At 37.5% G+C, this 27,953-nt stretch overlaps 1 protein-coding gene across 2 annotated transcripts; it reads right to left on the bottom strand.

The window, feature by feature from the left end:
* Positions 1–47: 47 nt before the first annotated feature.
* LOC110787486 (uncharacterized) lies at positions 48–27,876 on the bottom strand. Of its 2 annotated transcripts, XM_056841063.1 has the most exons (36): positions 27,396–27,876; positions 27,210–27,297; positions 23,486–25,686; positions 22,180–22,294; positions 21,118–21,960; positions 19,526–19,802; positions 18,893–19,395; positions 18,584–18,713; positions 18,367–18,491; positions 16,480–17,132; positions 16,265–16,382; positions 16,048–16,164; positions 15,861–15,955; positions 13,882–14,021; positions 13,169–13,224; positions 12,851–13,064; positions 9,625–10,032; positions 9,281–9,555; positions 9,057–9,142; positions 8,873–8,959; positions 8,493–8,754; positions 7,963–8,391; positions 7,769–7,865; positions 7,176–7,498; positions 6,600–6,728; positions 6,253–6,420; positions 5,969–6,094; positions 5,788–5,877; positions 5,571–5,677; positions 5,325–5,473; positions 3,436–3,518; positions 3,264–3,359; positions 3,029–3,151; positions 2,682–2,765; positions 1,921–2,064; positions 48–1,112 (listed from the first exon to the last, which is right to left on the bottom strand). In XM_056841063.1, the coding sequence occupies exons 1-36, from the start codon at positions 27,686–27,688 to the stop codon at positions 753–755; spliced, it is 9,594 nt and encodes a 3,197-aa protein (XP_056697041.1). In that variant the 5' UTR covers positions 27,689–27,876; the 3' UTR covers positions 48–752. The 2 variants fall into 2 exon arrangements, with proteins under 2 accessions (XP_056697041.1, XP_021847803.1); XM_021992111.2 differs by lacking the exons at positions 48–1,112; positions 1,921–2,064; positions 2,682–2,765; ... (6 more) ...; positions 5,969–6,094; positions 6,253–6,420 and having other exon boundaries at positions 7,253–7,498.
* Positions 27,877–27,953: the final 77 nt, after the last annotated feature.

The raw sequence follows: 27,953 nt of genomic DNA, 5'->3' as shown, positions 1-27,953 counted from the left end.
CATCTTTAATTAGAAGTACATATTAAAACATAACAAAGATATAAATCTTAGAAAATCATACACGATTTATTTCTTCGAAGGTTTGGCAATTTGATCGAGACATTCCAAACACTGGATATCTTCTAGGAACGGAGGGACTATTTACTTTAATGATTTGGGAGCTAGAACAAATCATTCACATAAACAGAAGAGAATTCTGAACACAAGTGAAATACCAGACTGGCGAGAAGACAAAAAGAATTTACAACAAAAAAGCGTTACGCCCTATTAAACCTGATCATCTTGAGCCCGACACACTGGCCCGACCAGAAAAATATTGTGTTTTGAGAAGAATGTAGGCCCTTTTACAGGTCCGGCCCAACTTTTAAAAAAATTGCGTGGGTTTTAGACAACTCAAAATTGAAATTTTAGTTACAAAATTAACCTGGCTCAAAATGGCAAGAAAACCCCGTAATTTTTGTCCTTAAATAGTAGGGTTGGGCAGAAAATTCAGCCCGAAGATTGGCCCAACCCGACACAGTGGCAATTTTTTGGTCATGACCCACCCCGAACCCGGTCAAGCCCACTGTTTGATCAGGTCTACTCCCTATACATCTCAATGGACTAATTCATTTGCATGCTACTCAAGGGAAACCAAAACTGAACTATGTATAAACCTATCCCTCGACCCTCAAGCATAACCGGGACAAAAACGAGCAAGACTTGACCCCCGAAAGTATCTCCAAATACGACTTTGCAAGTTTTTTTACCAATCATTTAGAGTTGTTGTTATCAAGGAAGCTCAGTAGAAAACCACTTACGATCCTTCTAGCAACAGGATTTGGTATACAGCGACACAATCGTCCGTCAACGTAAGCCACCACTGCTGACAACGCAAACTTTCCGATTCTCCATTTCCAGACAAACTTACCCCCCTTAGGTGGTTCGATAGAGGCGGCTGTGTCACCAGCGGAGCTACTACTTGATTCGCTATCTTTTGGAGTACGCAACAATTTTCCCTTCCACTTAAGGTTTCCCATGGCTTTATCTGATTGCTTTCTCAGTGTACGGATAGCAAAACTCACAAAGAGATGCTCACACAGGGTTAGCACAATCGGCCCAATTCTCCATTCCTGCATAAACATAGTGTTTTTTATTTTCAAATATTTACAGGGGCGGAATTACCGAATTAGGGGGGCAAGGCACTGATATGTTTAAAAATTGAATATGCACTACAAAAGCACATGTCTAATGCTCCCTCCGTCCCTTTTTCTATTGCTCCATGGAAGAAATTTTACTTTATTAAGAATTGGGTGTACTATAATGCACATAAGATAGCAAAGTGGTCCCATGAAGAGAGAGATAGAAAGAGAACAAGTGGGAAACTTACCATTTAAGGGTATGATGCAACCTCAAAAGGACATCCAAAACGGAAAATGGGGCAAACCACAAAGGGGACGGAGGGAGTACAACTCAAATGGTTATTTTACCTTAAAAGTTAGAGGTTGTTGGAGGAACAAGGTTCGAATCTTAGCTCCATCACTTTATTCTTGGTTTTTTAATTTTATTTTTGTTCGTCATTGTTATAAAATTATATGTTAAGTTTTGGGGTCCCCTATGTATAATTTCTGGTTCCGCCAATATTGATCTATAATTTATTTTCTGTAAATAGTCCAGAGAAAAGAAATACGGAGTAATTCAATATCTTGATGTAGGAGCCATTATAAAGTAGCAAATGACTTTCATAGTAGTACTTAAAACCCACTTAAGAAGGGCATTCTTGGGGGAAATCAGAAAAAGTAGTATCAATGTATCATAGACAGGTTTCATACTCAGTCCGAAGTATTAATTATCAGTTGACTCAAAGAAAATAAATTATTTGACTTCTGCATACTTTCAAATAAGAAAAACTCGAGAAAAGAGATACAGAGATACGCTTACATTATCTCCTCGAAGGTGTCTTAGAGGGCGGGAACTGGTTGAAAAGTCTCCCTTCAACAAAGCCTTGCTAACAAGGAAGTCTTTCACCCTATCCATGATCTCATCAATAAGTGAACTGTTTGGGGGTAAATTTTTAAGAATAACCTGCCAAGAATTGCAAACATATCTCAGAATAGAATCATTTAGTTCAATCAGAACTAAAACACCTAAATCATTGTTTCCCGAACCTAACTTATTAACTGAATGATAGGATAACTAAATTGTCAAAATCCACGAAATATTTTCTATTTGCCACATTATGAAATATGAACTGGATGTACAATACATTCTTTGTTCTATTTGTGTTTTCATGCAAACATCAACAGTATACAGAAATGACAACGAGCATATAACCCAGCATGCACTCCACGTAGGCAGCGTAAGGGAGATCAAATACAGACAACCTTAAAGTTGAGATTGACAAAAAACCGAATACTGTTTTTGGTAGATTATAGAAGTTAATAAGCTTAGATAGGAGGAGTTAGTCGTTTGATTTTATTGGAATATGCTGTCTTAACAAATATTTCAGGATCATTCATCTAAATATTTACATCACTGAACTCAAGTATCCAGTGAACTACTCAAGCAAATTCAAAATACTTGGACTTCATATATCGCATCTAACTATATCTTCCCTCTCAATTGTTCTGTTCATATTATAATAGGTTGTCAACAATTCAATCAAGAGTAAAAGCCATCAAATACTAGTCAAACAGACTTACCTGATCGTCTATGACTCTAACCCTCAAATATTCTTGCAGATATAGCGTATCCAGCATAGCTTGCAGATATCCTTCAACGTATAACTGCAAAACAAAGCTAATGTCAGTGACCTATGTAGAAAAAAGCTTTGATCTTGGAAAAATCCGTGGCCTGCTTTTGCAATTTAATGCATGAAGAACTAGCATAAACAAAAATCCAGATACTCTTACACCTTATTTGTCTTTTGTCCTGATAAGTGATAAAGGTCCGGTACTTTAGGTCAAATTCATACTTTCATAGGCATGGAACTTAAATAAGGAGGCCAAGGACATTTTTTGTCATCAAAATTCTACAGACTGAGATTTACCTCATCGATTCCAGGACTTCGATCAAGCTTGATTCTTCTATCAGGTCCTCCTTCCAAGAACGCTGTTCCCAGTAGTGATGGCTCCATGGCTAACCTTAGTATTCCATGATGAAAACCTGTCACCTATTTCATACAGTGAAGGCACAGGTCAGGTAGTATAAGTTGGTTGTATATATTTTAGCCCAATAAAGGACGAATTGAAGTAGAAAAATGCAAACGATAAGACTAAAAATACCATGCCATTGAAACCACTGCTTTCTGCACCCTTGAGTACAGAGTCTGATACCTCTGTCACTGCAGCAAAAAGTATATTGGATCCTGTATTTTTCAACTGCGAAACAAACCCCCGTGTGATGAGAAAATAAAGTCACAAGGTCATAGTGGAAGGTGAAAGACGGCAGACTTACAGTTTTGCTAAGATCGCCAAAGTACCGCTTTGTTCCATAGAAGCCTTTATCTTCGATACATTTTCTGACAAACTTAAACGTACCTGTCTCAGGAGCTAATGGATCAGCAAAAACATTGTTGGGAAGGGGGTGAGGGATAGAAGCTGATATTAAGTCCATACTCCATACCCTAGAAAAATCATCAAATTCACCATAAAGAAATCCCTCCGTCCCGTGATAAACTATACACATTTCTTTTTAGATTGTTTCAAAAATAAACTTCACACTTCCTTTTTTAGTAAACTTGTACATTGTCCGTGCAAGTTTTTTGGGTTAATTTATCAAAATGCCCATACTTAAGATCCACTCCGGTCCAGCCCAACTCTTATACCCGTCACATGAGCATTGAAGGAAAATACTGAGTATATACAAAATTCAGGCTTCTTAATAACGTGCCAAAAGCATCTGTAAATATATACGGGTTCTAAAAACGGAAGAAGTATGTCTTTCAATTGTTGCTCAATTATGTTACGTTACTAGTGTAAAAATCACTGTGTGCATTTCAAGCAGAAGTAAGTATAAAATGATATGCAATAAACATACACAAATATTGTTGTTGGTAACATAGTTTGGTAATAACATCGTGTTGCTTATGGTATAAGAAAATTAATATCGTTTTCTACTGATTTAAGTAAAACTTTGCAAGGTAAAATTATTCAGTAAAAAGACGAAAGCCTTAGACTTGCTATTATGATTTGTGGCTATATTAAAAAAATTGTGGTTTCAGGTACCTAATTGGATGATTCAGGGCAAAAGGTGATAAAGACATTGATCATTTTTATTATCGCATGAGCATAGCAATTGTTTTGTGGACAAGAAGGTACCACTCTCACTCAAGAGGAATACAAAGAGTGTCAGACAATAAGGAGAAATTTTTGGAATTTAATAATGACAAATATGAAGCTGTTTTGGGAAACAAAAAATATACAATAACAAAGTCTAGAAATGACTGCAACCTTAACATACCTCTAGGGGTCCTCTCAAATTATTTTTGGCATGGATTTCCAATCAAGTGGCCTTAGTCCTCATTTAGACAACGGTACCGTTCTCTTCACCTGAACTTCACTTATATTATCTTATCTTACCTTATCTTATTGTCCCTGAAGTTACCTTATCTTATTACCCCTTATATTATTGAAAGTTATAAAAAGGTGTCAAACTTATTGACCTTTATCTTATCTTATCTGAACTTATCTTATATTATCTTATTAGACTTTAAATAAGTGAAAATAAGGTGAAGAGAACAAAGCCTAAGAGTAATAACAATAACAATAACAAGGTCCACACAAGTCCGTGTGTGTCAGTTCATTTAATTATCTCAAGGGGTCCTCTTTGTTATTTTCAGAATGGATTTCCAGTCGCGAGTAATAACCCTGTGATTTAATTGTCGAACAACGATTTTCCATTCCTTGTGCATCTAGCATTCTAGCTTATACCATATAATGGACTGAGCAGTAGCGATGCATCTACAGGTCTACTAAATGAGGGGGAAACGGATGAAACTGTGTTACCTAGGGTGAGACCTTGAACATTAAACAAGCTGCTGGAAGGATCAAAGAAAACATCCAGAGAGGAGGATGCACAAGTCCGTAAGAGTAATAACAATAACAATAACAAGGTCCGCACAAGTCCGTGTGTGTCTGTTCATTTAATTATCTCAAGGGGTCCTCTTTGTTATTTTCAGAATGGATTTCCAGTCGCGAATAATAACCCTGTGATTTAATTGTCAAACAACGATTTTCCATTCCTTGTGCATCTAGCATTCTAGCTTATACCATATAATGGACTGAGCAGTAGCGATGCATCTACAGGTCTACTAAATGAGGGGGAAACGGATGAAACTGTGTTACCTAGGGTGAGGCCTTGAACATTAAACAAGCTGCTGGAAGGATCAAAGAAAACATCCAGAGAGGAGGATGCCAGATCATCAAAAGCAGATGCGAAAGTTGGTGGGAGCAGTGGGCTTCCCTTTGCAATATAGATAGCTCGCATGCCATACCTAAAAGTCAGAGTTTCAAACAAGAATAAGAAACTAACAAGAAGAAGAGACTCCAAGGAAATGCAGAAGAAGGATGCATCAAAACAGAAAAACTTACCATGAATAGTGTCGCGCACATCTTACTAGCAGCTCACGAGTTGTAACTAAAGCATGAGTAACAAAGATACCATTGAGTTCTACCTCTAGATTCTTAATGGCCGGGATCTATTGATTGCACAAAATCAGATGAAGAGACAAACATGAGAGATCAAGATAGATCACAAACCAAGTACAATGGACCAATCAATCAGCCCAGAATGAAATCAGTCTTTTACCTTAATGACGCTATGTAACAGAGATCTCAGTGCCTCTTGTCCTGAGCTGTAACTTGAGTATGAGTCCTCTGGGAGAAAGCTTGCAGTGATCTAAATAACATTAGAATAAGTAAGTTCCGGATTCAAATAGCAGGTATAATTAAGATCAATTCATTTGGAAAAGCAAAGAAACCCTACTGACCATAACTGGGTGGATCTCAAAATGATCAAAGTAGTATTGTTGACTCTCAGTATTGGTGCTGAGAGATGTTCTCCAAAATGGAACAATTTTCATCAATGTCTCCTCGTCAAGGTTTAGATCAATTGGCTGTTTTAAAGGAATAATTAGATCTATACTTGTCATTAATGCATGCATCAATAAATTATAAGCATCAATAGATAACAAGGTCTGCTACTCACTAACAATATTAGTACTCAAAAGAGCAACAACAGACTAGCATGTAAACCAAGAGCGTCCATTCTTACCTGCAGAATAATAGATGAGTATCTGACATGTCTGATACTCGAGGTGGTAGGAAATAAGACAAAGGCAACAAAGAGAATAGGTTCATCTGTGACACTGTTGGATGTCAGATGTCTTCTGAGCATAGCCGCAAAGGGAGCACCAACCCATTTTTCATCTAAATGCATAGACTGCAACAAGTAGTTGATATGGATTATATAACACGTCACTAATAGTTGGAAAAAAAATCTAATCCTCAATTCACCTTTCATAAACTAAAGGGTTCCAGGAACTAGCAGTTGGGGGAAAATCTGAGCCTCAGAGATAATAAGTATAAAAGCATCAGATAAGGGAGAAAATATGAACTCACCAGTACCCTAATTTGGTTGTATTTTCGTTGATCAATGATGATGGAATCAGTACTTATGTTCTCTAGCCTCAAGATAAGAAATGGTGCGTAATTTGACAGTTCATAGGGATCCACATCCTCCTGCTGGTCCTATTATTGAGTTTAAAATTTTAGGAGACTTGCAAGATGGGGAGAAAAATTGTATTATGTAAACACTACTTCTGCAGACAAACTGATGCATCCATTACAAGTTAATTATCCAGGGACACAGTTATGTGACAGCATACACTATGTCCATGGTGCTACACATCACACAAGACACATTGCGGCGACTGCTGCCTCTACAAAAGACGTTTGATAAATGACTTTATATCTTTGTTTAGAGAGACCTCACAATAGTCAGCAAGTTGATTTTTTTTTTTTTTGACAAATATTAAAATATATAAGCAAAGAGGAAAGTGGTGGGGAAAAGTAAAATAGTGTGTATATACCCTCACCATATGCATGTACTATATCTAAGTAGTAAGCATCACAAAAGATATTACATAAACCATGATAATCTTTAATAACAATTATTTGTTGTATTCTTTGACTCACCTGCTTGCAGGGTTCAAGTAAGCGAATGGCAAAATAAGAGATTCTCAACTGAATCTTCTTGCATGACTGATACTTACAATCAGCTTTGCGTCTGCCAGATGAGTTAGAAATTCGCAAAACACGAGTGGGACCATCAACATACACTTCATACCCCGCATTTTCTACATCAGTACCATTCACCTGAGCAAGATTTGTTCCCCTTCTGTTAGAAACCCTGGTGTCTAGTGGTAAACGAGAAGCCAGCTCTCTCTGTTTCCGAACACGAAAAAAGGATTTCCATGGACGCAGTTTATCTAAGCTGATTTCACGTAACATTTGAGTACCTAAGAAAGCGCAAGCAAGAAATGTCATAATTATCATGATATATTTATCTAAATTTTCAGAGGCAGGAATCCCTTCCCCCAAAAGGATGCAGCCCCATTAAAAAAGAATTTGATTTGTAATTAAAAGAATTACTGTTCACATAAATACACATAACGAAGTTATCTTGTTTTGCAACAAGAGGTTCAAGGTTCGCTCCGCTTCCCTAAATATTTATGTTCAAGTTCTACCATTACCAGATTGCTACTACACTCAAGGAGGGTGGAAATTACCATTAATTTTGACCATGAGTTTGTGTGGTCGAGTCAAGTTATCCCAAATATAACTTACACTAGCCCCAGATGCAAGAGTTTCCGACTGAAATGTATCCTGAAATCAGAGGAGAACACAACAATGTTAAATAATATGAATTTCCTTTACAAATTGATAGCACTCTACATTCTATTTAGTGTAGGTGGGACAAAACCTTTTGATAATAAGTAATAGAAGCATCATGAAGATGATTCTCAATTCGATAAGGCAGACCAGTATCTGGTGGTTTATGAAAATGCAAGGCAAAGGTGGAACCCTCCTCAACCACATGAACAGCTGCATATTCACAAGTAATGTCATTTTCCCTTGTGACCAGATCCAGCTGATTAGTAGGAGATTCAAGATGTCTTCTGAATTTTAGGAAAAAACATCCAAGTGAAGCCACACATATTGGACCTGACCATCCCCACACAGTTTCATTCGGACTAAACTGTACAAAAATTGATGCGTCGTCATCCGAAACCTTGTGCTTCTGCAGCAGCTTGTTAAAAACACTGACATCCTGTTTATCACGGGATCCAACCCTGAAGAAAAATGATGTTTTCTGTTTACTGCTGATACTAATCGTCTCCCCAAAATCATCCTTCAATAAGAGTACAATGAAATGAGTGGTTAAAAGTTTCAACCTATTATGAAACTGGAAAACATATATATTAGAAAATCTGCAAATGATCAAGAGCAAACCTCTAAAAGACATTGTCTGACAAAGATCTGCTCATCTGAATCATTGGATATAATATATCGAGGAACAACAGAGATTATGCGTGCCGGTACTTCTATTGTACTAGTTAATGGCCCCAAAGAGATCCCCAACTTGACCATATATTTAATTCCTGATCCTTGTTGTTTCGTAAATTTTATCTCTGCAAATCCTGATAAGGCATCCAAGTCCAAGATTGACTTAGGCAATTCGTCGTCCAATAACTTCATCCACAACTTATTTTCTCTGACAGGCAGAATACATGTCAGGGTTCTTTGTTTCTTTTCATTTTCCAGATCTTCTCTTTAAGAGGAGCGAGCGACAGTGGGAGAAAAGTAATTTATACATTATCAGGATGTCTTACTTCATGAACCAAGATCTGATTGATTTTGGAGGCAAAAGAGTCCCAAATTGTGGAGGAGTAGTGACGGCATGCTTCTGAGCTTCATCCCTGCATACAATAAGAAACAACATCTATGTCAAGAAAACACAAGAGATAAGAAAACAACTTGGTTGGTTCTATATTATAATTAAGGTATAGTGAGCACCTAGATAGCGGTTTTAGATGTGGTGCAGCACAGAACAGAAGAAAATCAGTGTCATTTCTCAATGTGTACTGTGTAAAAACAATGGCCTGCATCACAAACATTTTCATCTTTTAATGGCCAGAAAACTGAGAGTAAAGTAATACGAAGTACTTCTTCAGCTAACCATAGACTCTAGAAATTATCATACGTCTCCATCTGCAGTAAAATTCGTATGAAATCATTACCTCAAGCATGCCCCTGTTCCCACGAGCCAATCTTAAGCAAGCAAAGAACATTCCGCCACAAAATTCCAAATCAATATCTAGACATTGAATACCATCCTTCTTCTTATTTAACTTCTTGAGCCATTGACTGCAGTTCACAGGCTTACAGCTAGAGCTAAACATAGCTAATTTAATGTGGAAGAATATAACAGCAGGATTAGCAAAGAGATCGACAGTGGACCCACAATGAATAGTTGCCTGGTTAATGTTCTTTAAGCCACCAATTGGAGAAATTTCTGCACAAGGACGAATGAGATTAGGAAACATACATACAAGACACATTCAATCGGGATAAAAAAAGGTACCTGTTTCAGTTAGAAGCACATCAATATCTGTCTCCAGTAAATTTGATACTCGCACTGTTGGAAGAAGAAAAATCTCCTTTTGCTCCTGCAAAGCAATTGATGAATTCTTACTTTTACGGCGATCATTAGGCTGCATAATAGGTACATCTCTTGCAACACTCTGAACCAAGAAATGCATTTGAGCCACGTGAGTATCTCCTGATCTCACTGAACAACCAATGGCGCTAAAGGAATACTTCCAAGACTCGGCAGACAAAGCTTTTCGAACTTTGTAACTTAATTTATCAATGACACCTGATAGACGAACGGCCTTTTCCCCTTTCAGGTTTTCAGACCATTCAACTGAATAAGATTTACTAGAACCATTTTCCTCCTTTATCTCCGGTCGAAATGAGAAGACGAAGTTACCTGCAAATCATAGACAGAAGATGTCAATTTAGTTGTCAAAGAATGACAGCCAAAGGCAGGTTATAGCTCGGTTCCTATTTCTCACAGAAAGTATGAACGTACGAAGCAGATTCAACATAGTTTAGCATCCATTACTCAAGTTATATGGCATTTATACCACGTTTTTCCACAAATAATGTTTTTTTCCCGGAAAGCTACTGCCTACTGCCATCTACTTCTTGCAAATGCTTCAATTCCCGAGCGATCTCCCTAATTCATAACAACCCTTTTACCTCACACGAAATTAGACAAAGCATATCCTCACATGTATATCATTATTAGTATATGGAAATCGTATATAATACAACAAGTGCCAATTGTCTCTCATAGGGTAACTTTCAATTTTCTTTCCTTTTTCATCCTTAAATAATCCTGACAATAGTTTCTCACAGAACATGCCCCATCTACCTCACACAAAATTAGACCTTAAAGTATATCGGAACAGTATATAATTCGACGAAGTACTGAGTTGTTCTCATAGATAAACTTTCTTTCAGGACCGAGGAAAGAGTAAAAAGTATTTTCTTTCCTTTTTCATCCTTAAGTTTTCATGACCCTCTAGTTTCTCACATAACACATCCTACCTTCTCGTCCTACTTCAGGTTTGCACTTTGCAGCCATGATCTCCATATACTATGCCAAAGTCATTTCTTGGAAGCTTGGTCATGTGATCAGTATCTAATCTTTTGATCAGTGAGATGAAATCAATGCTTACAGACACCAACAAGAATTCTGATGCAATAAATAAAACCTTTCATAACCTTACCCAGAAGTTCATCCAGGCATACGCATTTCTTGACAATGAGGTGCCACAATGCCAATGTCTTTCCTCATACTCCCTCCGTTCCGGAATACTCGACCCGGTTTGACCGGCACAGAGTTTAAGGGACTTGAATTGACTTATTTAATTTAATAGGTAGTAGTTGATAGTGGGGTATTATTTTAATGTAGTTAGTGGGAGGTGGGTTAAGAGGTGGGGTTGGGGGAGAGTAGAGGTTGAATTTTTAATTATTTTTTATATGGAGTAGGGGGTAGGTGGGTTAATAGGGGTGGAGTAAGAAATAATATAATATTGTTAGAATATTTCCATTTTTAGAAACAGGTCAAGTATTAAGGGACGGCCCGATAAGGAAAACAGGTCAAGTATTCCGGGACGGAGGGAGTACAAGATAGACTCTTAACATTGTCAGCTCAATCACCAAAAACAAAGCTGATCAAGTGTTCAAGTCTTTCTAGTTGACTGGGTGTGTTACATGTCTCTATTAGGAACTAGCACTTATATTGTCATGCAAGTAACTTTGACAGAGCCATTCTTGACTACCTGATGCAATTGTTCTTAAAAATCATATACAATTTCAACCTCTTCAATGCCAGACATATGACCAATGTACTAACGAGGCTTACAGAAGATCATTGAGTTCTATCCATGGCATTATCCAGGCTTACTGGTGTGCATGATAGATAGAGAGGGCATCCATAAAATTCATGCACAGAAGGGGGTAAAAAAGTCAACGAAGCAGGCTTTACCATTTCTCATGTTAAGCAGAGGAACAGCTGAAGAACATAAGCTGGTTGCTAAATTTTTGTATACATATTCAAGGTAAAGCACAGGAAAATTTCTTGCACACCAAGAAGCTTATCAAGAGCATGGACACAGAAAAGCAAAGTAGCAAAGGCTCCCAACAAGTTGGGAAGGATGCATATTCCCTGAATATCAAACATGATGAAAAGAATGACAAATCTTCACATCAATGCATTAACACTTTACAGAGTCCATATTTTACAGTGGAGCAATTCCATGTATGAACCCTTCTTGAGGATATTCGAACAAACTCTTGCTTGCTTATACGATTTTAAAGTAAATGCAAATGATTGCAATGTTCAAGACTGTTCTCATAAAGAGATGTGTCAGGTATTATTTAAGTAAATCACTTGCACTATCCATGATATTGATTTCTTTTCTTTAGGTAGAATTAAATACTTCTTTCTGCATATGTTTGCTTGATTCCTTTTTGAGATGTCCGAATATGTTGGCAAAAGATTCTAGTAAATTTAAACTGGATACCCTTATACATGAAGGTAATTCACATTCTACCTACATACATTCACAAGAGACCCCTGAACTGGAGTTCAATTCACTTCTTCCTTAGATGCTAAGTTTTTGGGACTCTCTCCTTTTAGCCATTTATGAAGCCTGGAGAGGGTAGCGGTCAACTGTGCAAGTAGACTTCTTGTTTTATTCTTAGCTCAGGGGTACCTACTCGAAACACCCGGTTATCTTGTGACTTAGCTCAAAGTACAAGGGTACCGGGTGATATTCCCCGATTTCTGGGTGTATACCATTGGATAATATTTTCCCTTCTATACCCTTCATTATCGTTGTATCTATTAACTAGTCATTTGGTTGAACATAGGAAGTACTCCATAATATCTACTCCGTACTAGGAAGTTGTATTTCCCATGTAATTCTGTTTCCTATGGATTGTCAACCTCCATATCATAGACCACTGAGGCACTTACTTAATTTCTTCAATATTGAAAAGCCAACTGCTGTTTACATTTATTCTTCAAGCCAAATGTAAATTAGAACTGCTTCATTCATAGAAATTTCTAACATGTCACGTAATGTACCAAAGAGAACTGTGAAAACTAAACGTGGTGCTGATGAACACCTAGTTTAAAAGAAGCATTAAAATAGAGGAAAATTGAGATGGGCAAGAGATCGAATTGAAGAACAAAATTATCAGTTGAAGGACAGCAAAGCGTAGCATAAGCATACCAAGACCCAAAGACAGCAGTGCCTTCTTTGGCCCACCAGACAAACTAATAGCATCAAATGCTGCCTTGCAGTCATCAAAAGTGTCCCCCTCTCTCAGTAGCACTGATGCAGATTCAGCTTCCCCTGATTCAGGCCTTTGAATACGCAACTCCACTGGAAATCCAGTAATGTTATGAATTCTTAATAAAGGAGACACATTAAGTGATAAACCTTCCTGTAAATTGCCAAGGCAGTCACAAAAAGCACGATGAATTAAAGGGTGAACGCACGGATCTGTGTGCAACCTCGAATTAAATTTAACAATGCCACTATATATACCTCAGCATTCTTTGAAATGTCAAAAACAATGAATGGCCCTGGACAGGTTCGTGAATCTGTGCAGATCAAAAGCCAAGCAAATAAAGAAATCATAAGCTATAGTGACATAACACAAGAAAATGCCTTTTGTGGCTTATTATTGAAGCTATTCTATCCCAGACTCCCACTAAGAGAACCTCAGCAATCAGCATGCCTCCATCCATGCGGACCATGCCATATCCAGATATCCCCATAGTGTAGAAAATCAGTAGACTTTCTGTAAACAACCATACCAAGGTCTTTTAGGTTTAACCATTGTCCCATCCTGATCAAAGCATGTTCCTTGGTCATAATACATTTTCAGAGGATAGATCTTGGGTCCATGTTAAGTGTCTAATCATCTTAAACATCATGCATACAGTGGAGGCCTGGACTAAAACAAGATGGTGAGTTCAACTATGAGGGGCGGGGGTGTGGTGAAGCTGAGGTGGAAGAGGCTAAAGCCTTGTTTTTGTGTGAAAATGGCATGGGATACAGAGAACTCGCTAAAGAAACTGATGCTTCAAACATAGTTAATATAACTATTTCTTGTATTTTAGAGCTCGCTAAGTCGTGTGATTGTTCCTATTGCATGAAAACGGCGAGGATTCAGGCTACCTATTGCATGAAGCAACCATCACATCAATAGTAAAAGCTTAAACTACTAGTTACAACTCACAAGTCAAACATCTTACTTTGTTGTGATGTGATACGTGTTCGCCAAGCAAAACTCTGAGTTCCGGAAAGAGGTACATGAATTGAAGAAGTTGAAGATATTCCAGGATTTTCAAGCAAAATTGTTGCATAGGATAATTCCGGAGGCTCCTCTTGGTGCCTTAAACGTATATCAAATCCGTAAGTTCTTTTGCAAAATAAAGCATTGAGAGGGGGGTGGGGAATAAGCATGTGAAGAAATACAGAAACAGTGAACATAAAAAGGAGGACATCAGTACTCCATTAGAGACAGAGCTTTGTCGTTGATAAAAGGCACTATCACTTTCTTGCAGAATGCAGATACTAGACTAGCACAACATATCAACAAATTCATTCTTGTACTAGAAAGTTTTAGAGCAGGGTCACCACTCACCTCACCAGTAACAAACCACGAAAACTCTTTCAATTAATCGTAAGTAGATTAATCGTTACTCGTAAGTAGAGGTGTACATATACAGACAAAAGACAGAAGGAAAACAAAGACCAAAGAGAGAGGACAGAATGGATATCTAGTAATCTACTAAAGAATACCAGAATGAACAAAAGCTGCAGTGACGATGTGTCAATGTCCGAGTGTTTTGACACCGTATCATGCGGCGCGCTCTTGCCAAAGGGGCGGAAAGGGCGCAAGCCTTGTTCGGAAAGTGTATCTCAAGGCTCGTGGGGCACAAGCGGGTGCTTGATTCACAACGGGCACTCTTTCCTATTGGCGACAAGAGCGAGGGTCCAGGGTCGATCGGGGCACTTGTGTGCGCACAGCAGGCACAAGCGGGGCCGATAACAATGTATTTGTTTTGGGAAATTTTGTTGAGTTCTTAGTTTAAAAAGGCGCAAGGCGCATAAGGGTCATGGAGCCTAGGCGCAAGGCGTAAGGCTCAGGCGCGCGCTTTTTGGATACAAGGTGCACATAATTTTCTAATAAACCTTAAAATTCGGTATAGAAAAAAATTAACAAAATTTATACTCAAAACAACATATTTGTATTGGAGTGCCATATTTTCTTGTCGATTCATAAGCATTGCGTGATCCCGTCGATGGAGTGTCAGAATTAGAACCTTCCATGGTAATTACAAGCTGGAATAATGAAAATTAACTCATATTGCTACTTCCACTACCCTAAAAGCTAAGGTTGTAGAGATATGGCCGTTGATAGGTCACATGGGGTGTGTTTATATCATTAAAAAAGAAAAAAAATGTAAATAAAAGACATCAGTGAGCCTGGAGAGCTCAAAGGGCTCAAAGCGCAGAAGGCTGAGCCTAGGTGAGCCTTGCGCCAAGGCGCGCTTTTTTAAACTAAAGTTGAGTTAGGGAAGCTTTATAACAAGCGCTAGCACAATATCTATATAGGCATACAGAATGGAAGTAACAAAGCAAGTCAACTTTTGGGGTAGGGAGTATTGGTGCTTACTCCCTAAAGAGGTGTATATTGAATAAGCTAAAAATTACCAGTGAACATTGGATTGACAATAACATAATAATTTAATCTAAAGCCTAGAAAACTATTAGAAAGTCCTAGAAGCCTTAGATAAGAAAAAATACAAGTAAATGAAGGTTGGATTCTAACACGATAGGTCACGAGCAAGGTGGACTTGAGGGAAAGATAAAATCATGCTATTGGTAATATGAAATGGTTTTTCTCCAATCAGCATCCATTGTCAAACTTTTCCTACATTTACTACAAAAATCTAGTTTATGTAGAATCTTTCATAATTTTGGGCAAGAAGTCAAGAAGCATGTACAGGAATGCATACAGCCCCCTTTTGAATATGGGTCCAAGAGACAAACACTGCCTTTGAGTTGAATCCAACTCCAAAAGCAGCATCCTCAAAAGTCAAAACTAAAAGTTTGAAAAGATGTGGATAATAATCCATGGAGGTTCCTTACTATAAGACATTTGAATAACAGAAATGTACCCAAAAAAGGAATCTAATAGTGGACAGAGAATCAGACACGAAGATACCTCAAGGAAATGAAAGCTGACTGCTTCCTGCCCACTCTCGCAGATTGGTTATTGTGGAAATGGCAAAGGAGGTCCAGAACCAATTGATTTTCCACCTGCAAACATAATGAAACTAATTAAAACCTTAATCTACATGCATGCATATTCTAACTTACTTTCTCTGAGAACCTAAGGAAGGAGAGAAAACCTTGCAGCAGTTGACCGATGCAGCAGTATTTTTAACAGAGAATGGACCAGCCAAATCCAGCTTTCCAACCACAAACAGTAGCATGTCCAATAAAATCTCCGTTAATGATAAATCCAGCTGTGAATGCAAAACATCAGAAAAAGAAATGTGAGAGATACGCTTTTTGATTTACAGACTCTGAGCACTCATTTTATAGTTTGTTATTCATCTTCCTAACCTCCTGTATTCTAAAATAAAGACGAGAAAGCGTGCAATGATTTGATACTCCTGTACCCTGCGAAGGGGTTGTTGAACGCCAGTATATACATGTTTCAATTGGCTGAACAAATTCTCTCCTGCGGTTTGGAGAATGTAACAGGGAAAAGCATGAGTGAAAACTGAAGATAAAACAGTAATCTCCTATCCCAAAAAGGAATATTTAAAAACACTCACCACTTGACACTATGCGAATCAAAATAGTAAAGCATAGTAGTTAATGTGCTCATCACTCTGGTTTTCTGAGGAAGTATCTGAATAATGAGTTCATTACCATCCATAGACCCTTGAAGCAGAGGCAATTTGTCCCTGGGATCTGACAGCTCATGCACAATGATCAAGGATACTTTCTCAATTGCCAAACTAATGCAAGGGACCATCCCAGCTTCTTCAGAAATATCTTGACCATCAGATAACAAAAGGCCTTGCGCTTCAGGTAGTTGGGTTTCAGTCATCCTTAAATCAGGAACCACCGAAAGGCCATGAAAAGTTTTGAACTTGAATGGATTTCCAGGCTTTTTCACAAACTCCATAGCACCATGAACAAAAGCAGCACCACAATCACTCTTCTTATTGATAAGATAAAAAGTATTTTGCCACGTGTGATTTAAAGGTTCCAGATCAACATCATCCTCATAATTTTCATGCTTACAAGAAGCAATCTTCCAAAGTGAACCTGCAGTGTCATCATTGCTGGAGATGTCAACAAAACCAGATGATCCTGAATAATTTAGACGCAATGGTACCCCCGAATCACTCTTAGCATACAGTGACATCAAGGAGAACCACGATGCTGAAAATTTCCAATATCCTCGCTTATGCCATTTAACCTGGTTACATGTCCCAAAAAGTCATATTCCTTCATCTAAGAATCCAATACAAAAATCAAGGGCTTCATATTTGTCCCAATCCTTATCTCTTTAATACGAAATATAAAACAAAAATATGTTAGCTTTAAGTGTCCACTGCTTCTCCAGAATTCAGCGATTTCTATTGTGTACTCTCCTCATGTCTAACTCACCGTTTTTGCGAACCACAAGAAGAATGAAGCTCAAGATTAATCATCCTCAATTCCTCTGACTAGGGAAACAGACAGTTGGATTTGTTATAGTTTTCTGACAGTAACAAAAACTCTGTGTTATAACAGCACTCTCAGCCTCTGTGCATTAGTTTTATATTATTTTGATAGGTTCATTCCTCAGGTTTCAGACAAGCTTGGACAGGATGAAATAAACCTGATTGATGACGATTCCTAATTGTAGCCATAGTAATTCACCCCAGACACACAGTTATCCAGCATATGTTTTCTTCACCTACAATATTTTGAGCTTTTCTATTCAACTGGTAACTGTTGACTTGAACAGCCAAAATTTGATAAAGATCATACTAGGATCTATCTGGAAAAAAAAATCTTGCACAATAGGCATACATCAATTCATAAATTTTAACAATATAATGTAAATAAAGTACATAACGAAGCAGATGAATTACTTTAAATTTCAACTTTTTTCTGGATTTCATTTTTTTTCCAGAAGTACGATAGAGTGGGTTGGTTGCTTAGCTTCACAACAGAACGATGAGGCTTCTTTCTTTCAGTGGCATTGAATTTGACTAATTAGGTTTGGCAATATGGCCTTGATGGTGACAGGACAAAGTTTCAGCTGTTCGCTTCTGAGTTCTGAATCACTTTATTTGGTCAGGCCATACGAACTACGAAGATGATGTGCAACAGGATCTGGCCGGGCCAAGGGTGTAGATATCTGCGTTACAAATCTAGGGATAGTGGGACTGGGATCTCATTCAGCAGTCTCTACTCACTCAGGATAAAAATGATAAAATGAATGATGCATAAAATAGCCAAGTCATCAAAAGGGCCCAAAAAGCTATGAGGGGTTAAATAGTTAAAATAAGGTCTTTACAGCCACCAATGTCCTTCTTGGATCAGACGTCTACAGTAACATGGTACTCCAGCAGAAGATTCAGAAATCATAAATGCCAAAAACAGAAATTTAAACCAAACCAGAATTCAAGAACCAAATGAGAACATAGTATTGACATTCTTACCCTAAAAAGAGCCCTTTTGCCAGCAAGAGAATAGTGAACTGCACCACCTAATTTATATTTATTTTCCGCACTTTCAACAGTTACGAACAAGTGTTGGTGGACATCTTGGATTGCGACAATAGCACCTAAACAAAATACAACAGCATATTTGGTCCAAACATCCTCAAATAGCGATCTGTTCAACATAACAAGAAATGCTACCACTTGTGCTAATTACCATCAGGAAGTGCTGCTTCCAATTCTATCTCAGGTTTCTGGTACCTTGTCATCCCACTCCTTTCTTCTACATCAGTAGTAGCACCATTCCCAGAAACCTCAGACAAGGACTCAACAGTATCCAGAAGCATCTGTACGGTAAACCATGTCAATTGGAAGCCATACATTTAAAGTATAATGTAACAAAGTAAGAGGCTAATAACAATTATAAGTAAATGGGAAACTTGGAGATTGAATATTGTTATAACATATCACAGATTCAGTGCATCAATTGAATTAAAGAAACCGGGCAAAAAGGTATGAATTTCACCTGTATCTCCGACAGAGATATCATCAGATTTAAACCTGAAACAGAACCTTGGCCAACCCATCCCTGAGTTGGACAATTTAGACCACTGCCATCCCCTAAGATAGGTCTTTCAGCTGATATAGAAGTTGCCAATTTCTCCAAGATATAATTTCCATATCTTTCACTTGATTGGACAGCTGGAGATGCAGAACCATTAGCAAAAGAGCTATTCACAGAAGCGAGTGGACTTGAGAAACTTGCATCTTCAGACAACACAGATGTCTTCTCACTGTGCGAAACAGGCACAGTAGAATCTTCATTATTGAACCACAAGGAATCATCGCTTGATCCTGCAGAAGAAAACCATGGCATTTGAATGTTTTCTTCTGATTGCCACATGGCCTCGCTAAGGATCAGAGAAAGGATACCCAGATGAGAAAGATTAAATGAGAACTTCTTCTTTCTGTTCTCCAACCACAGTTTCAAGTTCGAATCAACCCTAACTATGATTTCCTTGACCACTCCTGGAAGAAAACATCAAAATCACTCCATAAGTGATAAGTTTATAAGCTATTTCGCTTTTAGTCTTTTTACCCCAAAAAAGAAGAACATTGTACCAGGTGAAACAAGAATACATAGGAATATATCACATACTAGTTCCATCAGTCATCAGTAGTACAAACGATAATTGTGACACCTTAACACTAAATGCCTCCAAGAGTTCTTGCTTGGCAAAAGAAGTTTGGGAAGTTATTGTTTGAGCAGACTCCTCGATATGCTCTCTACCCAACCCATATGAGACACCTTCAGCTGTCTCCGTGGACTTTTTACGTGGGTAATGCATAATGAGACTCCTAATGAATTGAAGATATGAAGTGACACAGCCCGCAAACTTCGCCATAACTGTCGTTTCGATGAAAATACAACCACCCTGTTAAGAACTCTTGACATCAGAGATTCAATATTTAAGCACAAAAAAACAAACTAAGGACATTCGCATACAGATTGATGACAGTAAATGTAAAACAAATTCGTACTGGATCTCAGACAACATGAAAAACTGAATTAGGAAGAACTTGATGAAGGAACAGGAAATGGATATCTTAAGTAACCTACATATAACTTCAAGGTAAGACTACTACCAAGGTTGGGATGTCTGCTGAAATATGCACAGCTTCTGCACCAACTTATCAGGGATAGATTGGAAACTAATATCAGAAAGAATACCTCTCAAGGCATCCCTGCACATAAACATTCATCTGATATTCTGATTGTCCAACCAAAGTTTCGACCTTCACATAATACTCTTATACACCATAATTTTCGCCAGGTTTGTGTAGGTTAAAGAATTTAGTGCGGAGTGTAGCAACCCTTAAAACATAGAACATGATTCTCTCAGATTACTACCTTTATATCCGAAATAAAATTATAAAAGACCGTAACAAGAGCAGAACACCAAGCACTCAATAAAACTCAAACCATCTCTTCATTTCGAATCCACATATATCATACGAGAATAAAGTTAAAAATGATATGACTGAAAAGGTTGCATAGGTTCACAATTCCTTATTAGCCATGTCAGACATCCAGACAATATAGAAGGATATGATCAGACATAGCATCCATTTCTAGTTTTTCATCCTGAAATATAGTCAAAGGATCAAACTATTTAACGTGTCTGAGAACTATAGTTGGAACCCTCATGAGTCATGACTAAAAAGTCAAGGTCCTTCGTGCAACACACAATCACCCTCCTCACTCGCAGAAATATATATATCAAGAAGCTATATCTAAATTGGATCTTTTCCAAGCTACAGAATTGTAATGCTACTTTCGAGAGAGAGACTTACCCACTGCATTTTTTATTTTATTTTAGAAAAAAAAAAGACTCAACTCTGCTTATAATTTGGCAAAATCCTTCAAACAGATCTCCTCATTAGAGAAAGAGAAGAGTGTTCCTTACTTAAGACTTCACAAGACAAATAGTGAATAGTGAACACAACAAGAGAATGGACGAAAACAGGTCTACGACTTTAGGATGGACTGATTTGACTAGAAACTAGTTTATAATTCTCTAAAGCAATGTTGATCAAGATAGGGTGAACCGGTGAACGACTACAGTCAACATATTTTGAATTGTGAGCAAGCTTCAAAAGAGAAGAACAATGACTATGTCACAGACATTCAGAATAAAAGGTAGACATCAAACTAAGATGTGAATATAATTGTAATCACAAGATTCAAACCTGAATTCCAAAGATAATACTCTGAAAGTCTCCTCCAACAGATAGTGATAGATAAAGTTTATCTTCCGGATGAAGCCTAGAAAGTCCATTCTTAATTGAACATGCTCCTATGAAAAACTTATCAATAATGATGTTTATTAGCAGCATAGAACTTGGCGTTGGAGCTGATACATTGGACACGGAACCTTCATCTTGAATCTGCTTCAAAATCAAACTATCAATAATCATTGGAGAAGAACTACGTAGGCCACTGCTACTAGATGTTTCACTACCAGCTCCACTCCGTACTCCTGAATCATTCAAGCAATCCAGAGATACATTAAATGTGCAACTGGAAAGTGAAACTTCATGCATGTAATCAACAGAATGTATAACTTCATTCTCAACTTCAGATATATCAACATTTCCATTCTGAATTTTGTATTTGAAAACAACAGCTCGGATTTCATGGAAACTAGCATTTGCCTCAGCCTTGGCTTCCCCAACAGAGACATCTATACATGTCTTCTGAATTGAAAGCCAAATTCCACTTTTGGGCAATTCTGCCAAGCCCATGTTCTGAATATTGTCAGCATCAAAGAGCATGGAACTTCTTCTGTCAGTTCTGTTACGGGAGTTATGAAGGATAACATCAAATGGGGAAAGTTCAAAACTGGCTCTAACAAAACAGAAAGCACTTTCAAAGCTCAAACTTGTCTCCTTGTTAACTCCAATCAGCATTTCCTCATTCATGGGTTCTATCTGTGGAAATCGATTTTCAATAAACGGATGATTTTGGACTGCACGTAGGCCAGAGCTTCCAGGGGCGGATGTTGATGCTGCAGAAAAGAATCTTTCAACTACCTGCCAAAATTTGGAAAATCTCTATAGGTCCATAGTACAGAGCATAGTTAAAGAAAAAAAAAACATTTTAGTTTCCACAAGAGTGGAACAATACACTTATAATCGCATTGAAGTCAAACTTGTAGTAAAAGAAGACTAAAAAGAGAAAGGCAGAAGACTATCGTGTCCGCTAGACCAATAGCACATATCTATAACCGGGTGATAAAACAAAGGGATTACCTGGAAAATCACAGACAATTCATCCATATAAAAAGAACCAGTCACTCCCAACATCGCATAATGTAAGGACAACGAAGATGCAATATCAGATCTTGCAAATGAGTATAGATGATCCCTGAAATATACACATCATACATCAGTATAACGGCAAAATGGCACAAAAACTTTATATGGAAAAGTGAGACGGGCATTTCAGCACAGGAGGAGGGAAGCTGAAGTTATCAATGACGTAAAAATATAGTAAATTCACCTTCACCCTAAAAGCAACTATGTGTTTGAACTAGGATATAACAGCATTATGATCATAAGCATAAATTGTATCAGCATAATTATTAATGTTTTCACCCAAAAAAATAACAGTTAATGTCAATACGAGTGGAAGTGCAGAAACTGCCAAGACAAGCCAAAAATAATCATGACATCCTCCACCCGTGTTAATTGAAACGCGGTACATTATGTTTCGTGAAATGAGTAAAGGAACAATTTTCTACCCAGTTTCGTTAAAAAAATCCGCAAGTGTATACGTGCATGTTGTGCCATCTAAATACCAATTTAAACGTCCCAAAGAATATAATCTATTCAGATAAAATGCCAGATCATCTAGCCATATACTATTTGAATGTAGACGAATCTGATATCATATTATATAATCACTGATGCTTCCATGACTCTTCATTATGACATAATCAAGACAAGTGTCCTAAAAGATTTTCTCCTACTGGGGTAGAACAACTACCAGATTTCTGATTGCTGACTTAATGATTGCAAACCCAGGTAAACATATAACTTTTTTGTTTTATTTTTATGGGAAAAATATACTTCCTCCTATGACAATATACAAATTGATAAAAGATAATTGTATTAATGCTCATCAGCTTACTTTAGAACAGAAGAAATTATAGTCTTTACTTCTGATGATTGTCAAAAAAATATAATCTTTACTTCTGATCACACAGATCATATAATAACTGCCATTTATTTAGCAGCACGAAAAAAAGAAATACTAGTTACAGCATTGATCAAGTAATTTCACAGTTTCACTTAAAGAAACCCTTCAAACCTGCATTGCTCCATGCATGGATAATGAGCTAATTTTACACCTTAAAAATATGAGAGAATACCAACTTTGACATTCAAAAACCAAGACATGCACTTCCAAAATTTAGTTCATATGCAAGAAAGGTGATTATTTCTTCGTCAAATAGTGATATCATATGCTAATATAAAACAGTGACATCGAGGGAGTATTACACAGATTTTAAGGCATGGAAAAAATGAAAGAACAGTTGAGGAGAAAAGCCCCAACCTCAATGATGATAATTTAACTGTCATTGGCTTCAACAATAGAACTTGCATCAGATGATTATCCATCAAATCCTCAAAGTACAAACTTAAACCACCGAGTCTTAGAAAATAGAAGTGTGTAATCTGTCCTTTTGAAGCATACTCTATGTTGACTGATCCAGAAAACCCCTCCACCACAGGTTTCTCTAACTTGAAAAACTCTGATTCAAAGTTACCTGGTCTCTGAGATTCCTCCCGTGGCAAAACTCCAGACTTTGAAGTTGGCCAAACAGAAAATTCAATGTCGTGGACATCTATTGTAAGATTAACCCCATTCGTACCATTCGGCTCTGAATTGCTACTAGATAGCTCCTCCTTTCTCAGAGATAACTGGACTCGAGGACCAGCAATTACAGCTTTCACTTCGACATGTTTGTCAGGAAGCAATTTTAGAATCCTCGTATTCATTGCCTTTATACTGGACTTCAACCCACCAGAACAATGATTTTCCTGTAATTCCTCAGAAGTACTCAAGGAATGCAATTGAACTGCGGCACTCTCGAGACCACCACTCTGGCAAAGAGCATTATGCATTTGCTCTCTGAGGGTGGCAATAGATAATACTGATGCATATCCTAATGTAATATTTAACTTCCCTGTCATTAGGATGCATTTTGAGAACCCAGAATCTGGACATCTAAGGCCTGGATACACCCAGAATGTGTGAAAGGCGCAAATAGCCCATGGATTTCCGTCATAGTCACCCTCACACTCTTCAAAATTTAACTGTATTTTTTTCCAAATCAGCTCCATCTCCTCTGATATTTGTTCTAAAATGGGAACATCTCCATGATCAATCTCCCCTTCTTCTGAATGGCAACATGTTAGAGCAGGTTCCCCCAAAACAATGATTTCTGAACCATCATGTCTCTCTTTCAAGCGTCCTCTAAGAGCATCCCCAGCATTTTTTGGTGTAGCTTCGTTTTCTAAATCATGGAGACCAGGTGCAGAAGTAACTTCAAGATATCCCAGAGTGAAGGAAATATACTGCTCAGAAATTCCCTCTTCATAGATAAAGAGAATTCCTTTTACTAACAAAAAGAACGGAGATACATCAGTGTATGAAGTTTTTTTCCTCCGGTTTGAATTTTTAATAACAGGAGGACTAGTAGCATCTATAGAAGAAACTACAGCGGATATCTTCCCAAGGCTGACATGGAAGCAACTCCTTGGATCATCAACTTCAGATTTCATACTGAATTGGCCAACTTTTGGAGATTTCTTATGCTGGCGGAAAACAGACATGATGATTTCAAGTACTTTCAATATTGAGTGCCATATGAAAGCCAGCGGCAAGATGATACCCCAGAAGCTGTTGTAACCACTGCTCACAGATGACGCAGCATTATTTCCGGCATGAGATACTTTCAAGGCTGCTTTACAACGAGCAACCCGCCTCGCACTAGCTATGGCTTCAGCTGGAAGTTCCTTCTCAATTATTTGCGATATTGTCTTCATTTGCTTCTCAGCTAGCCGGGGAAAGCTACGTCTATTCGGCATCTTCACCCCATGTTCAGAGTATCCAACTAACAAAAGAAAAGAGAGATAATCCTCGACTAGGCGTAGCCAAAGTACTGCAATAAGGACCGCGCTATAAAACATAAATCCAGGAGGCAGCAAGGAACGGCGAAATTTCGACCTGGCTATTCCCCAGAGCAGTCTTCCGCTTCTAACATGTTTACATTCTATGTTAAGTAGGTTGTTAAATGCACCAATCATTTGAATTCGGGTAGGAGAAAATGAAAAGTCCATTTCTGGAACAGAAAGAAAAGAGTTTACAAGATGAAGATCTTTCATTCCAATGCCAAAATAAGGATTTACACAAGAGAGGATACAGCTATTTTGACCTTTCTTCTCAGCTCCTAATTCCATCTTAGAGGCTTTGACAATGAAAGAAGTTTCTCTTAAAGGTAAAAATATTAAACTAATAAACCCACCCAAAAGACACCCCAGATTCCTATGTGAAGGTTGTGCATTAAGTTCGCTTGAATAGTATAACCATGAAAATGTGTCGTCTGAAACAGGATATTCCACCCGTATTCTTGCATCACGCAGACGTAAACAGCAATTCATCAACAAAAGATTTGTTATGGAATCCTTAAGTTGGCTTTTCCAAGAAGCAGTTATTATCATGTTCTTCATATTCTCATGCAACGTGCTCCCCTGCGATTTGCCTTGGATTAACCCAGGAAAAAGATGTATAATAACTCCAATTTCATATCAATTAATGACAAAAAAGAAGAGAGACATAGTATATAATTCAGCTGCCAACACTCCAACACTAAGAATGGGGAAATACACAGTACCATTCTCTAAAACTGTGGCTCTTTAAGATTCTAAACATTTAATTATAGCAAGCACAAGTTGGTGAGAGTATGAGACTCTTGACTTGCTGAAAAGATATTAGGGCAACTCACATGTTGACATGTGAGATGGACTGATATTTGCATATGAGTTTCCCCATACAGAAAAAGAGGGGAGAAAATAACCAACCTACGAGCTTGAGGGCTTAAAGCCTCCCATCAGTTTCCATGACTATATTTTAGTAACCAACTAGCAACTCTTCCTACTTCATGAGCACCCCAAACCCAATTCCAATATTCTCTCAAAACTAACAACACTGAATATGTAAGTCACCATCGAAGCAACCAAATTCCTAAGTGTGATAGGACCTGAAATTAACTGAACTTATGTGAATTGAACTTATAGCACCTTATAGGCACCTGTTTAACTTATTGGACCTTATTTAACTTATTGAACCTTATTTATAGTTTATTAGATTATTTCTAAACTTGTATCCATTAAAATATTTATAATAGTTAATTGCAAATATTAATAACTATAAATTAATAAAGTACGTAGCAATTATTACTTACTTCTTATATTAGTAATTACATTTTTATGTTATTATTAATAACTAACTATAAATTATTACTCCGTACAAATAATACTTTATTTTTAAAAGAACATTATAAATATGATTTATACTTACATATCATTGATAATTATTAACCGTAAATTAGTAACCATGGTCCATAAATTACTTTTATATAAAAATATAAATATGATTTATTTAATATAACAACGTAAGTAATAGTCAAATATATAACAATGGTACTAATAACCATAATATTACCTACTCTATTCATTGGAACTTATTAGAACATGATAGACCTTATTGGAACTTATAGGACCTATTGAACTTAAAATAGGACCTTGTTAAACTTATAAGACCTTATGGGACATTATTTAACTTATAAGACCTTACGGGACCTTATTTAACTTATACGGAGTAGGACATTATTAAAACTTATATAAACTTATAGGACCAGAAACTTGTTTGAATAAGGTCATATAAGTCCGAAGAGAATACACCTAAAGGTGCATTTTATTCACATGATTTTTATTTATTTTTCCTAAATTTATCTGAACTTATCAAAGCTTATTTAAGTTGTAATCTGACCTTTACTGAACTTGTTTTTCATGGAATAAGTGGATTGTTTTTCATGCAATAAGCGGAAATGAGGTGAACAGAGCCCTAACACCCGTTCAGTGGCGTTCACTAATGAGTTTTCATTCTCAATAGTAATGCAAGTATACAGTAACAACTAACACCTCAGAGAAACTTTTGGATAAGCCTAAAACGAAGTAATAAACAATGACATTAGAAAATCAACAAAACTTACAGAAGGATCAATTTCAGCAAGAATCTTCCTCTTTCTCTCCTCTAAGTAATCATCAACTGGTTGTTCCACTCTTTTAGCTATACATTTCCTTCGTTAATCAAAGAAAAACAAAAATTCATCAACCGAAAATACACAAACAAAAATGGAATGAACAGAAACGGTAGGGAGGAGAGAGAAAATACGCACTCGAGAAATAGAGTAACATCTACTCCATTAAATTCGACAGTGAACGCAGGAGCAGACCAATGCGCAACTCGAACGATGACCTCGTCGATCGTTACGCCTCTGAACAACACGCTGAACTCCGCTCCGCCACCGCCGTCGATTAGGTTGTTCAACGCGGAGGTGTCGAATTTCAGGTCCTTCGCAACGATAACCGAGCGGAAGAACCCTAATTTGACCTCCAATTCTGGCGGTTGCGCAAGCCATTGTCGTAGTAGAGAGGTCAATTTTCTTTGAATTACGCCACTGAAGAACATCTTTGATAGGAAAATTGATGAAGTTTGATTTGTTGTCGGTTGTTGATTTTAGGTGTGTGATCTTGTTCCCGCCATTGAAGGGGATAAAATTGAGCAGAAATTATCCAGTGGTTCAATCCCTGGAAGTTGGAAAAGAGAGTATTTTCTGGGTAGAATCCGGAGCCACTTGGCGTACGACCACCACCTTTGTCATGTTTTGCCCCGATATTTTAACACGAGGATTGATTTTGTCGTTTTGTGAATTGAAAACCGGGTAAGCGGGCCG

Source organism: Spinacia oleracea, chromosome 3, assembly GCF_020520425.1.
Source record: "Spinacia oleracea cultivar Varoflay chromosome 3, BTI_SOV_V1, whole genome shotgun sequence".
Classification (NCBI taxonomy): domain Eukaryota; kingdom Viridiplantae; phylum Streptophyta; class Magnoliopsida; order Caryophyllales; family Amaranthaceae; genus Spinacia; species Spinacia oleracea.
Note: the sequence above shows the minus strand (reverse complement) of the source record. Positions and strands in the feature narration are given on the sequence as shown.

Coding starts and splice junctions, on each gene's coding strand:
- LOC110787486 (XM_056841063.1), bottom strand. CDS start 27,688: ATGTTCTTCAGTGGCGTAATTCAAAGAAAATTGACCTCTCTACTACGA. Junction 27,298..27,395: donor GATGTTACTCTATTTCTCGA/GTGCGTATTTTC, acceptor TGATTAACGAAG/GAAATGTATAGCTAAAAGAG. Junction 2,065..2,681: donor TTAGAGTCATAGACGATCAG/GTAAGTCTGTTT, acceptor AATTCTTGGCAG/GTTATTCTTAAAAATTTACC.